The sequence below is a fragment of the Cervus canadensis genome, chromosome 1 (assembly GCF_019320065.1).
Source record: "Cervus canadensis isolate Bull #8, Minnesota chromosome 1, ASM1932006v1, whole genome shotgun sequence".
NCBI classification, from domain to species: domain Eukaryota; kingdom Metazoa; phylum Chordata; class Mammalia; order Artiodactyla; family Cervidae; genus Cervus; species Cervus canadensis.
The window spans coordinates 37,178,724-37,192,960 of record NC_057386.1 but is presented as its reverse complement, the minus strand read 5'-3'; the positions used below and the strand labels follow the sequence as shown (position 1 = coordinate 37,192,960).

The following is a 14,237-nucleotide window of genomic DNA, read 5'->3' as shown; positions in this document are numbered from 1 at the left end:
ATGGGCAGCAGCTCGCATGAGCCGGCAACGGTCCATTTGCTCCAGCATCCACAGAGAAAACAGACTCAGCACCTCGAGCAAATGAGGCCCAGCACTTCCTGTGTGAGCTTTCCATTTCCTCGGCCAAACAAAAGCCAAGAGGGTGGGAGAGGGAGGGGGGGTGAAGGGAGACAGGTCGCAGCAGAGAGGTTAGCCAGCCTGATGGCCAGGATATGGGGAAACAACCTGGGTGGACCACACCTAAGGCTGTGTGGTGGAGTGACCCAGGGAAGGCCCGAGCTCCAGGAGCAGATAGTCTGCCTCCCCCCAGGCCAAGGGAAAGTGAGGAAGACACTGTGACCCCTGCACATGCTCAGAAGCAGTGGCTGGAGATACTTGGTGAGCAAGAGTCCTTCCTCGTCAATTTCTTTCCAGAACTGCAAACTGCCTAGTCGGCACTGCAGATTAATGGCCTGAAAAGTCAGAGGCTGACATGTTAACCCTTCAGGGATCACTGCTGAGAACTGGCTGCCCCAAGCCAGATCAGCCTGTTCCTTTGTGTGTCCACAGCTGACCAGCTCAGGGTTCAACTCTGGCTCACGGGTCCTCAGCCTGGAGTGCATCCTGGAAACTTAAAGAGGGGTCACAGGAAAGATGCAGAGATTTGTTTGGTGCTGTGAGCGTCACCCACAGGGTTACAGAGCCAGAGTTGGGGGGTCCTGGGGAGGGCGGGCTGAATGGTCCAGGGGTGGCTTCCTGGGGTGAGGAGCAAGGGAGAAATATGAGGAAGGAAAGGCAAGAAAGAATCAGGCTCCAGAGTCCACACGGAAAGGTCAGTTAACTGCTGGCCAGAAACCTCTGCTGCAGAAACCTGTGTGTGTCACCTAGAAGCCTGGAGACTCCCATGGCATGGCTGGCCCACAGCCCAGAGAAGCACCCCTGCCCACTGCCTAGAAATGTAATGTACCATCCCAGCCATCCATCTTCCTCCTTCCAGTACTCTCCCCCTCCCAGGGAAGAGCACTAGACAAGAATGAGAAGACAGTGAGCATGGATGCTTGCTCCCGAACACACACGTATATGCCCAACACAGAGCCTGAAAGAACTGTGAATGTACTACGCCTGCCAGAGACCACAATACAGCCGATGGCAGAGGGAGGGATGGGAGGAGGGGAGAAAGGGAGACAGAAAGGTCAGACAGAGAGACATGCCGAGGGAGAGACCAAGATAGGAAAAGTGAAAGAATAAGGGAGAGAGATGGACAGTCAACAGAGCTGACCAGAAACAGGCGCCTGGGTGCACACACATTAGGATGCTCTTAGGCAAACACAAACACACACATACACGGTGACCCGAACACACAGAAGAACAAGATGCATAGGAACATGGATATAGGGCAGGAGCCGGCAAACCTTCTCTGTAACGGGACAGACGGTTTAAGTGCTGTTGGTTCTGCAGCCCGTATGGTCTCTGTCACAACTGCTCAGCCCTATTACTGCAGTGCAAGAGCAGCCGTGGATAGCGGGTAAACAAACAAGCATGGCTGTATTCCAATAAAGCTTTATGGACCCTGAAAAGGGGCTTTCATATACTTTCTGCAAGTCGTGAAGTCTCATACTTTTGATCTTTCTCTCAACCATTTAAAAATGTAAACCATTCTTAGCTCACGGGCCACAGCTTACTGACCCCTGATACAGACACACACAAACAGCAGGGAGGGAGGCAGGAGAAGAGGCAGGCGGGAACAAGCTGAGACAGGCAGGAGGAACAGACAGAGGCAGGTGGATGGACACAGGAAGACCCACATATAGAGAAAACTACCCCCCACCCCCAACAGAGAGACCTAAACTGACACACAGGGACACAGGCAGGCCAGGGCACAGACGCTCAGGAACGTATACAAACACTCCCACGGGACACAGCCCCATAGAGAGAGACACGGGCAGGACCAAAGCAGAGATGGACTGACATGCGCCCAGACGTATATATGAACACAGAGACATGGTGTCACACACACAGTCAAACAGATTGCTCATGGGGGACACAGGAACCCTGCAGAGACCCACACATGAAGACAGAGACCCAGACACCAATGTGGACACAGCACGTGGACACACACACATGCACAGACATGGAAAGGCACACCAAAAGAGCCTTTGATAGACAACCCCCCCCACACACACATTAATACAAAACAACCCTCACCATCAGACACACACAATCAGACCCAAACAGGCACACACAGAGCTACAACTCGCACACTGCTACGAACCCAAGAAATCGCTCTATATGGCTGCGCAACAACATGAATGCATTGTAGACTTAAAAATGGTTAAGATGGCAAACTGTCGTATATATTTTTTACCGCAATTTTTATAACAGAGAGAAAAAAGTCGTATGGACACACAAAGAGATCTACATAGACACACCCAGCAGACACACATTTTCCCCACACCAACATCCAGAGACAGGGAGACAAGGTGGGATGTGCTGTGGGGGATGGGGATGAAGTGAGTGGGAAAGCGATGTATGCTCTCACCTCCAACATACACCACAGCATCATGAGAGGGAGGTGGGGAGACAGAGTGTGCAGGGCAGCATGAGAAGCGGCAAGGGCCTGAGAGATGCACGGCGATGGACGAAAAGGGAGAGAAGGAGAGGGTCTCACACAATGAAACCCACCCAGACCTGGGAGGCAGCTGCAGAGACGGTGAGCATGAGCAGTGCACAGTGAAAACTCGCAAGATCAAGGGCAAGGGCAAGGAGCACAACAGAGCAAGCCATGACGTGAGAGAGAGAGACTGAGAGGAGGAGGAGGAATGGACCAGGGAGCAGGCAGAAACCACCTGACACCTCAGGGGCCCTGGGAGGTGTTCACGGAAGGAGAACACCCAAGTTCCAATGGAGAGGGGAGACACAGGTCAGCAGGCCACAGGAGGGGGGCTGTGGGAACACGGGCGGGCAGGGCTGACTCACTGTGAGGGCAGGTCCAGGGAGGTGGGCGGAGGGTTCCAGGTGTCTGGGTAGCCGAGCATCCAGTCTGACCAGACCTTCACACTGGGGAGCAGTTCCTTCAGGTCCGGGACAAAGGAGGACACCTTGATGTCATCTTGATCCTCCTCCCCCTCAGAAGAGGACAGCTGAGCTGCAGAGGCAAAGGGTAAGAGCTGGGCCTAGATCTGCAGTGGCCCCGTGTGCGGCCTGGGGCGCTGGGATGGCAGCCAGCTCCCAGGGAAGGGAGACCACGTCCACAGGACAGCTGGGCCCAGAAGCAAAGGACAAGTGCCAGCACCTAAGAGGATTCTGAAAAGCAGGACAAAGAGAGAACCAGGGCACTGGGTCTGCCCTGCACACAGCTGCCTGTGCTCCCCCTGTGGCCTGGGGACAGGGTCGCCACCCTGGCCTCCAGCCTCCCACCCACACCCACTCTGGCCTTCCTTCAGCACAGCACTGACATGGCACCAGCGTTCCTGCTCAAATGAACAACCCGAATTTGATGGTAAGGAAGTATCAGAGAAACCCAAACAGTGGGGTGGTCTACAAGATAAATGTCCTGCACACTTCAAAACTGTCAGGAGCACGAAGAACAAAGGAACACTCAGAAATCATCCATGTTGAAGGAGACTATAAAGAGTCTTGACATCTAAATGCAACATCTGATCCTAGAGTGGATCCTAGACCAGAAAGAAATATTTTTTTAGGACAACTGATACAAACTCAGTAAGGTCTGTAGAGTCAATAATAGTACTGTATCAACGCTGGCTTCCTGACTGTGATAACAGTACTGTCATGTAAGAGAACATCCTTGAGACTAGGAAATACACAGTCAAGTATCTGGTGTGGGAAGGGGCAGGGCAGGGAAGCTACCATGTCTGCAACTTACAATCAAATGGTTCACAAAGAAAATAATATGTATATGTGTGTGTATGGAAAGAGAGATAACTTAAAGCAAGTGTGGTAAAATGTTAACAATTAGGGAGTCTGGGTGAGGGGTAAGTAAGAGAGTATTATTTCCGAAACTTTTCTGTAAATTTCAGATTCTCTCCAATTAACCTCCCTCCCTCTAAATAGGCGGCCCCAGTGGCTAAAGGCACTCCCATAAGGCTGATGTGGCTGGGGAACAACAGAGGGGCCTCACTACACATCACAACTGATCCAGAAGCTGGAGGGAAGGTGTACCCTTCAGCCCTGCCTTACACGGCCCAGAAGTCAGACTTGGAATTCTAAGGGCAGACTTAAAGGACATGGGGACACTGCTCAAAGCAAGGGCTAGAAAGAACCCCTGATCTGGTCCAGTAAGTCTCCTGCAGATGGTTGGTCCACGGCAGTTATGGCCCCTACCAGGTACCAAACAAAGAGGGACATACAGAAAGAGGGGGAAACCAAAACATCAATTATGAACATCAAGGAAAACTCATTTTTCAAGGTGCGTGAACACATAGCAGTTCAGAGGTACAGTGAAAATCCTGTTGAAAGAGAAGAGAGACAGAGGATGAAAGAAGTCTCCTCTCCTTTCCACAAAACGGAAGGAGGGCCAGAGAGGAAGTGGGACTAGCCAGGTAGGCAAAAGGAAGAGGGCACGCTGGCAAGAGGGAGCCCAGAGTAGAGGGAGAAGACACAGAGAACGCAGCGTGGCCTCCTGAGTGTGTCTGGACAGGACCCAGGAGCTGGCAGGTCCACCAGCCAGGGGCCCGCGTCTGCTTACCTTTGGCCGACTCCTTCAGTAAGTAGGTGCAGCGTCGCACCAGGAGAGAAAACATGGCCAGGCCCAGGGCTGCAGCCTGCTCCTGGATCACAGAGCGACACTCCTCCGAGAAGCAGTCTGGGGAGGGGAAAGGCAAGTCCATCAGTGTCCTGGGGGCTCAGGGCTCTTCTCCCCACCTCATCAGGCGGAAGTCCTTGGTCGTGTCACTGAGTTCCTTTTCCTCACCTGAGCCTGGGGCTGGAAGATTCCCACTCTCAAAGGGTAGTCAAAAGGTTAAATAAAGTATCATATGTGAAGCACTCACCAGGATGCCTGGCATGTGGTAAGTGCCCAATATGGTTATTATAGGGCTCCTATAAATTCTGTTTCGCACCACTTCCCCCAGGTGCACAGTCGGAGCCCAAACTGCATGCTCTCTGCTGATGACATGAATCCACAGTTAACAGGAAGTCATATTAACTCAGTCTCTCTAATGTATAGATGGCAGGAATACAGTCACCAATTAAGATCAGAAAAACACAAATTTAGAAGTCATTTTCTTGAAGCACCACCCTTTGATTCCAGCCTTACCTTCTTCTCTCTGTTCCTCCTCCTCAGGGAATACACTTAGAAATAATATATGTTTCACTGAATGAGTCATATTTTATAAAGGACAGTGCCTGGCACATAATAAGCACTTAATTAAGTATTAGCTTTAATTTTCACCTATTCATTCCTCTAGAGCTAAGAAATAAACCTGGCTTCCAACACTAGCAGTCTATGCCCCTCACTTCCTGAGCCTGACCAACTTCCTTCCCGCTGTGGGTCAGGGAAAGGAGCGAGCTTGGCGGTGGCCAGGCCTATCCTTTAGCAGGAGCTACAAGCACATACACCTTCAAGCCACTGTCCGTACCCACTCCCTGTCAGCGGCCCTCCCTGATGGTCACCTCATCCAGCCCTGAGAGAAACAGGTGACAAGCAGAAGGCAGCAGGCCATGCTGCAGCCCCGGGGGAGGAGACCCCTATATGTGCAGGAGGCAGAATCAATGGCCAGGCTCGCTTGCTCTGGCAGCAGCTGATCTGTTAATCCCTCCTGTAATACGGGAGAACTCTTGGAATCTCCAAGTGTTAAAAGCATAATGAGCTGCACGTTTGATCTCTGTCCCTGCTTGCATTTTAACCTCGGAAGTCAAGAGGGAGCCCTCTTGCCTCTCCCTTCATTGACACTCTGCTTTTCAATGGGGCCTAATTGAAGTCTTTACTCCAGGAGATGCTACACAACCACAGTTATTCCTAACCGTCTTGGCCACAGGAGCAAACATGACTGGAGTATGCAAAGCCAGCCCCAAACCACTTTAGAAAGCCCTGGGGGTGAGAAGGAACAGGCTGCTGCTCAGAAGGTCCCAACATATGACTAGCATCAGTGTAGCAATTCTTCTCTTGTGGTTTTCCCACCAGCCTGCCAGATGCCCAATGGTCCCAAATGTCACCCTCGAACTTTCCAATTCAACTGTGGCAGGCAGTAAGGAAGTGGTAACAATCCATGTGATTAGAATAGATCGCCAGCCTCCCTCCTTCTTCTGGTAAGGCCCTAAACTTCTGCTAGAGAGACAGGAAACGAGCGTCCAAGGACCAAGCAGAGGGAGGACGGACAGCTGGGAAGGGGGAGACATGTAAGCCATCCCAAGGAAATCTGCCAGCTTCTCCCCTCCATGCTCACAATAGGCAACGGCACTGTCCGAATCACCCTGGCCCAGTCCAGGCCCCTGCCCAGCACTGCCAGCAGCCTGCCTCTAAATAGCAACAAAGCCCAGAATGGGAGAATAAGGCTAGTTAGGAGAGGATGAGTGGAGGCCACATCCTGGCGGATGACACAGTGAGTACACATTAGCGTCCCCTCATCAACTGAACATCTTAGGCAGAAGCTGTTGTTTAGTTGCTAAGTTGTGTTAGACTCTTTGTGACCATGACCCCGTGGACTGCAGCCCATCAGGCTCCTCTGTCCATGGGAACTCCTGGGCCCAGGCAGAAGTTACCTGCACACAGAAGGCCCTCGGAAGAGATGGAAGTGGGTATCTGAGCTCCAAGGACTGACAGAAGCCCAGGACTACAACAAGATACTCTCATCAGCCTTGATAAAGATAAGACAGGGTGAAGAGAGATGACTTTCACCAAGACCATTTCTATTTTTATGATAAATGGCAGCCTTGGGTTAGACTCCTTCTCAAAGTGCACAAGGCGAAGGCTCAAGGGGAGAACCAACTACTTAGGAATGACGACCCTGAGGCCTCTGGGGAGTCCAGCCTGGCTCCTTTTTAAGCCTCCTACAGGAAGGTCTGGGGACCAGGTGAAGGAGCAACAACTGGAGCCTCTTTGCTATGTCTGGAAGGGATTGACCACCTCAGGGCTGCGGCTGAAAGGCAGCCGCATGACGGCTCCGCTCCTGGCCATGGTTACATCACCTCACCCTTCACCCTTCACCCCTCCTTCTCCCCAGAAAGGGCCTGACAGCACTCCCTGCTGTGTTTGGGTCTGAAGGATGGGGAGGTATTAATACAAATCAGTACGCTGTCATGTGCTGATCACGCAGGTGGTGATACCACAGTTATCTCTGGGGGGCAGAATGCCTGGGTCTTGGTCAGCTCTGCATATAGAACACTTCTGGAAGGCCTGCCCTCCTCCACGGCTCAGTGGTACATAAGCACATACTGAGCACCTACACATACAAAGTTACAAATAAAACAGGGTCCCTGCAATCTTAGGACCTTCCAAATGGGTTATTTATTACACCCAAGTAACCATGGTGACTCAGATCCCGTGCCTCCAGTGAGAAATGTATTAAGTGCTATGGTATCTTCAGGAGATGCTATCTGCCTCACTTAGGTTTCTGTGGGCTAGAATCTATAAGATGCCAGTCCTTGAGAAGGACCCACTTGGTGCAAGTGAGCAGGAAAGCAGCATCCAGGGTCCCAGGCCCACCCATCCCAGGTGAGGCCTAGGAAACTGGCCCCACCCTCACAGAGGCCCATATATATCCCTGGAGGGGGCTGGGCCAGGGCAACAAGTGATGTGGGGTGGGGAAGGAAAAAGCATTGTTCGCCTTGGTATTTGCCTGGGTTCCTCTGGCTTTGTGTCAGGTGGCTGGAGCCTGACAGGAGCTGAGGAACTCATTAACATTGTGAAACGGCCTTTCCCCTTCTTTCCAAAAGCAGGCCTGTTCAAGGGGGTAGGGGGAAGCTTCTGGCTGAGGAAGTCAGACAGAAATGTCTCGTACCAGAGAGTCACCTGAAGTCTGAACCCCTCCCACACGCTCTCAGAGGGGCAGGTGACTGCAGCTCCCGCCACTCCTCTGGCCAAATACCTGCTCAAGCAGAAACACTCTTCTCGCTCCTATTAATGGAGAGACCTTCTCATTTTTCTGAGAACATATTCATGGAAAACATAAACCAACTGTCGTCAAAGTTGTATGAAATCAGGAAATGGAGCGGCCGGGAGAAGGCTGCCATGTGGCCGGATGTTATGTATTTCTAATTAGTGCTATACATCTTTCAACAGCAAGTGTCCTTCTGCTGGGAAACACAACACACTGCCCTTGTTATTGTAACTGTCAGAGAAGTGCTTAAACAGATAATCTCCAGGAAAAGTGATAAACACGGCCCCTCTCCCACCCGTGTGTGCACGACGGTGCTGCCAAAGCAAAGCTGTGCTTGACGGCTCCAGGATGGCAGAACGGTGTCCTGCAGGAAATGGGAGCAAGGCGGGAGGGGGGAGAGGGGAGCGGCGCGGAGGCGGGGCAGGCCCACCTGCCCGGACTCGTGGAGCCCGGCCAAGGGACCGCAGTTCAGAACCATCACTTCTGATCGGTTCCTGGGTCAGGGGGAGATCTGGAGGAAATCAGATCAGCAGGGCTGAGGTTTGGCTGGTCACGGAATAATCTGGCAGCAACGGACAAGCATAGTGTGCCTGGTGCACATAGCCAACTTCCTAGCAAGAGAATGAGAGGAGTAATGAAGAGAAGACACAGTACAGATGACACATAAGTCTGATACCCCCACGGCCACAGAGGGCATTCGGAGGGCACTGGGGTCCACTCGCCATTCCAGCAGAGAGGACCAACTCAGCAGCTTCACTAACAGCCAGAGAAAAATGCAGGCAAGACCACTTATTCACTGATTCCGTCCCCACAGGCTCCTCCCAGAGAGGGGAAATGAATGGTCAGTCACCTCCAAACTAACACCACCTGGAGGCGATTTGTTGGCTCTTATCTTTCAGACATGAGGCTGCTTTTCTCATGAGTCAGTCACCAGTCAGACACAGAGCTGGCACCGCTCCTGAGCAGCCCACCAAAACCTCCTCGTCTACAGGAAGTGGGCAGTGAGAGCATCTTTCGACTGCTGCTGCTTGAGCCACAGCTCCCTGTGGCAGCTGCTGGCTGACAGGGAGGTGGAAGAGGCAGTCGCGTTTATAGGAACCAGACAAAAACCTCACAGCAAAAGCAGAGATGTCCACGCCATCAGGGCATCATTTTATTCCCCAGGGAATAAAACTCATCATTTGAGAGAATGGTGAATGAGTCAGAGAAGTCAGGCACCAATACAGCCAAGCAAACTATATTCATGCACAGTGGCAGAATGCAGGCTGACTGGGGAGAAGGCAATCCAGGACGCATCCCTGAGTTAAAATCTATCTGAGACAAGACAGAGGAACATGGGAGGGAATGTGTCTTCTCTCAGAGACCCTACTGTCCTTCTGGATTTTCTAGGATTATAAACTAACTTTCTCTTAGCAAGCGGGTAGGTGTCGGGACAAAGGAAATCCCAACCTCCCGACCAAGTGACCTCTCCCATTGACTCCACAGTTGTTGATTTGGTCCAATTGTGGAGGATACAATGGAAAACAGGATACTGTCCATGAGAAGATGATATTCTAATGAGGAAGACAAGAATACTACACAGACAGCCAAATAACTGTAATTCAAGACCATATATTACGGCATTCCATAAGGAAGGGGGAAATAAGATGCTTTCTCTAACTATTTCCTGCTGGTGTGTATCACGGAAGGTTTCGTGGAAGAGAACACATCCATGCTGCAGAAGATGAACAAAGATGGAGCGCGCTGAAGAGGCACGCAGGTAGAGGCACACCAGGCGCGTACTCTGACAGCAAGCACTATATGTGGCATGTCATAAAACAGGGACCCCAAAGCACAGGGCCTGTGGTGCCAGGGCAGCAAACACAGGCTGGACCCAGCAAGCAGTGAGGAGGTCTAGCTAAACCTAGCTAAAGCATTTAGGATGGATTAGCGTAGCTGGAAAAGAGCGACAGGGAGTCAAACAGGCTGGGAAGCTAAGAGGACGTGAACTTGCTTGAATGAAGAGGAATTACATGTAGAGCACTTCATAAACTTTATAATGCCAAATAAACGTAACATCTTTCTTAGAAGAGAGGTGGGGGAGAGAACTGAAAGGCGTGCACAGATGTGAGAAACGGTGCAGAAGGAAAATCAAGAGAAGAGAGAAGAGAAGAGAAGATGGAGATGATGCGGGGAGGGAAGGACCCTCGCTGATAATCTTGGCAGGTTCCAGAGGATCCTGAGATCCCAACAAGGGAAACACCCACCAAATGAGATCCAGGAGAGGGGCAGAAATGCGGGACTGTGGAACACCTGGAGGGAGCGGGGCTGTGCAGCAAGGAGTCCCCAGGCTCCCGCCCACTTGGCTCTGGGCCAGTCCTGTCTTTCCAGAACAAAGACACTTCAGGGGGTCAGAAATACTTGAGGAAGACCTTGCAGAAGGAGGCCTGGGAAGTCTGAACGGGCTCTCCCTGTGGAAGCCATTAGATATTCAGCACTTCATTTGTTTCCAATTCTTGTAGGAGCGCAGCTCCAGGCTGTGGGGTGAGAGGCTCCCCTCTGACGTAACCAGGAAGCAGCTGCAAAATTAAGGAATCCCTCATGACATCATAAAAAGGGTCGATGGTTTACTGGGGAAAGTATAAAAATTAATTACATATTCCCACATGACCCCCTTCCTCTAAATCTGTACACACCCCCTCCCACCTCCACACATTCTCTCATCAACAACAACCAGAAGCCACACTGATGAATAGGGTACAAAAAGGGCAAACAAAACCCAGGAAGAGAAAGCTCTCTGGTGCACCCACTGTCTGCACCACACATTTGGGACTGGACAAGGAATACCTAATCCTGGAGTTTTTATACATAGAGCATCCTTCCTCAACAAAATTATAAGCCCCTTGAGGACAAGAGCTATGTCAAGATTTCACATCCTTGAAAATTAGCACCACGAAGTGGTTCAAGAAATGACTGCTGCTCTTAACAGCAGGTACACTTGCCTCTCCATTTGTGGATCATAAACGATGATTCCACTGTGGCCAGAAATAACAACTAAGATATAGGGAGACCTGTACAGAGAGAGAGAGAGAGAGAGTGTGTGTGTGTGTGTGTGTGTGTAAATATATATATATAATCACAGAGCTTTACAAAAGATCTGCACAGGAGGTTATATAATCACAGATCTTGTGTGTGTGTGTGTGTGTGTGTGTGTGTAAATATATATATATAATCACAGAGCTTTACAAAAGATCTGCACAGGAGGTTATATAATCACAGATCTTGTGTGTGTGTGTGTGTGTGTGTGTGTGTGTAAATATATATATATAATCACAGAGCTTTACAAAAGATCTGCACAGGAGGTTATTCTCCCTTTCGGACAACTGAGAAAACAGGCTCAGAGAAGTGAAATGACTGGTCCCAGACCTGAGATTGAGCCCCGTCTGCCTGCTCTCACACATGTACACTGTTTCCGCGTCTTGTGGTTTTCTCCTTTGGTTGGTTTCTGGATTTTTTTGGCCGCACTGCTTACAGGATCTTACTTCCCTGACCAGGGATTGAACCCAGGCCCTCAGCAGTAAAAGTACTGAGTCTTAACCACTAGACCACCAGGGAATTCCCCATACCTGGTTCTCAAATGCCTGTGATTCAAGTTTCAAACTCCAACACTTCTTCTCTCCTTTGCTATGAACACGAAAACCTCAGACTACTCCACAGTTCTGTACCAAAAGCTCTGAGATAACTATGTGGAAACTGAAATTAAAAACACCAACACTGCCGAAGAAAATGAAATACTTAGGTATAAATCCAGCAAAATATGAACAGGATCCTAGGCTGAAAGCTACAAATGCTGATGAAAGAAATAAAAGATGACCCAGAATAAGTAGAGAGTCTTATTAACATGTCATGGATCGGAAGAATCAATATTGTAGAGATATTCATTCTGCCCACAAAGATTTATAGATTTAACACAATTACTATCAGAATCTGGGCAAAGACTTTTGTAGACAAAAACAAACCTCACCCTAAAACAAAACTTTTAACCTTTAAAGGAAAAGGCAAAGGACCTAGAATAGTTAAAACAACGTTGCAAAAGAACAAAATGGGAGGAGTCATTCTTCCCGATGGTAAGTCAAAAAATGACTGCCTTTTCAACATATATTTGCTCAAGCAATTAGATATCCACAAACTCAGATGTTCTTCAGTGGATGAATGGTTAAACGAATTGTGGAATATCCATATTATAGAATATAACTCAGCCATAATAAAAAGAAACTCAACCTAAATCTTACACCTTACACAAAAATTAACTGAAAATGGATCAAAGACTTACATATGAAACATAAGACCATAAAACTAAAAAAAAAAAAAAAAAAAGACCATAAAACTTTTAGACGAAAAACAGAAGAAAGTCTTCAGGACCTAGGACTAAGTGAAGATTTCTCAGACTTGATGCCGAAAGTGTAGTCTATAAAAGGAAAATTGATATGCTATATCTCATAAAATTAAAATCTGTTGCCCTACTGTAAGACAATGAAAAAGCAAATTACAGACTAGAAAAATATATTTGGAAACTACATATCTTACAAAGGACTAGTATCTAGGCTATATTAAGAACTCTCAAAACTCACCAATAAGAAAACAAATTGTCCTATTAGCAAATGGGCAAAAGACATGAACAGACATTTCACCAAATTGGAAATACAGGTGAAATATCAACACATGAAAGGTTTTTCATTATCATCTTTACATTTACAGTTATATCCCATTAGGGAAATGAAAGTTAAAACTACGAGACATCACTAAACACCTATTAGAATGGCTAAAATGACAAACAGTAACACCACCAAAAAGTGGTGAGGATGTAGAGAAATTGGACCATATATACACAGCTGACAGAGAAGGCAGTGGCACCCCACTCCAATACTCTTGCCTGGAAAATCCCATGGACGGAGGAGCCTGGTAGGCTGCAGTCCATGGGGTCGCGAAGAGTCAGACATGACTGAGCGACTTCACTTTCACTTTTCACTTTTCTGCATTGGAGAAGAAAATGGCAACCCACTCCAGTGTTCTTGCCTGGAGAATCCCAGGGATGGGGTCGCACAGAGTCAGACACGACTGAAGTGACTTAGCAGTAGCAGCATACATAGCTGACTGGAATATAAAATGGTACAGCCACTCTGGAAAAGTTTGACAGTTCCTTCTAAAACTAATATGCTTATGATATGACCCAGCAATCATACTCTTGGGCATTTATCCCAAAGAAATGAAAACTTATGTTTGCACAAACACCTGTATGCAAATGTTCATAGTAGCTTTATTCACAATAGCTTAAAACTGGAAACAACCCAAATGTTCTTCACTGGATAAATGGTTAAACAAGCAGTGTAACATCCATACTATGGAATACTACTCAGCCTCATAAAAGACTACTGATACAGGCAATAACATGGACAGTTTGTCATGGAATTATGCTGAGTGAAAAAAGTCAATTTCAAAAGATTACCTGCTATATGATCCCATTTATATAATATTCTTGAAATAATGTAATTACAGAGATGGAAAACAGGGGTTAGCATCTGGGGATAGAAGGGCGGCATGGTTCTTAGAAGGCAGCATGAAGGAGTTTTTGTGGTGATGGAACAGTTCTGCATCTTAATTGTGAAGCAGTTACATTAAACTACCTGTGTAGGGATTACCCTGGTGGTCCAGTGGCTAAGACTCTAAGTCCCTAATGCAGGGGACCCGGGTTCAATCCTTGATCAGGGAACTAGATCACGTATGCTGCAACTAAAAAACAAAACAAAACACAAAATACCCTGCAGGCTGCAACAGAGATGGAAGATGTCATACGCTACAACTAAGACCCAAAGCAGCTAAATAAATAAAATTTAAAAAACAAACTAACTGTGTGGTAAAACTGCACACAACTACACACACACACACGAATGCATGTATAACTAGTGAAATGTGAATAAGGTCCATGAGTGTACCAATGTCAATTTCACGGTGTTGACACTGTACTAAAGTTATGCAAGATGCTAACATTAGGGAAGGAGGGATGAGGGGTGAACAGGACCTCCTGTGTGTATATTAATATATATTTTTTTCTTACAATTTCCTGTGAATCTGTAATTATTTCAAAACGAAAAATTTAAAACAAGTAAGCAAAAGTAAGTCGACAGACAGAACCCAAAAAGACTGGACACAGGATTCCAGCAA

General features: G+C 48.3%; 1 protein-coding gene and 1 non-coding gene across 5 annotated transcripts in view; both read right to left on the bottom strand.

Moving 5' to 3' along the window:
• Positions 1–14,237, bottom strand: part of SMG6 (SMG6 nonsense mediated mRNA decay factor) — a 196,376-nt gene that overhangs the window by 101,211 nt on the left and 80,928 nt on the right. For all 4 annotated transcript variants that reach the window (XM_043478110.1, XM_043478116.1, XM_043478122.1 and 1 more), the window contains 2 exons: positions 4,685–4,801; positions 2,956–3,124 (listed from right to left, as the gene is read on the bottom strand). In XM_043478110.1, the coding sequence (XP_043334045.1) occupies positions 2,956–3,124; positions 4,685–4,801 (286 nt within the window). The remainder of the gene's footprint in view (positions 1–2,955; positions 3,125–4,684; positions 4,802–14,237) is intronic.
• Positions 11,558–11,630, bottom strand: TRNAK-UUU. Its single transcript has one exon. It is a non-coding gene; the product is annotated as a tRNA-Lys (tRNA).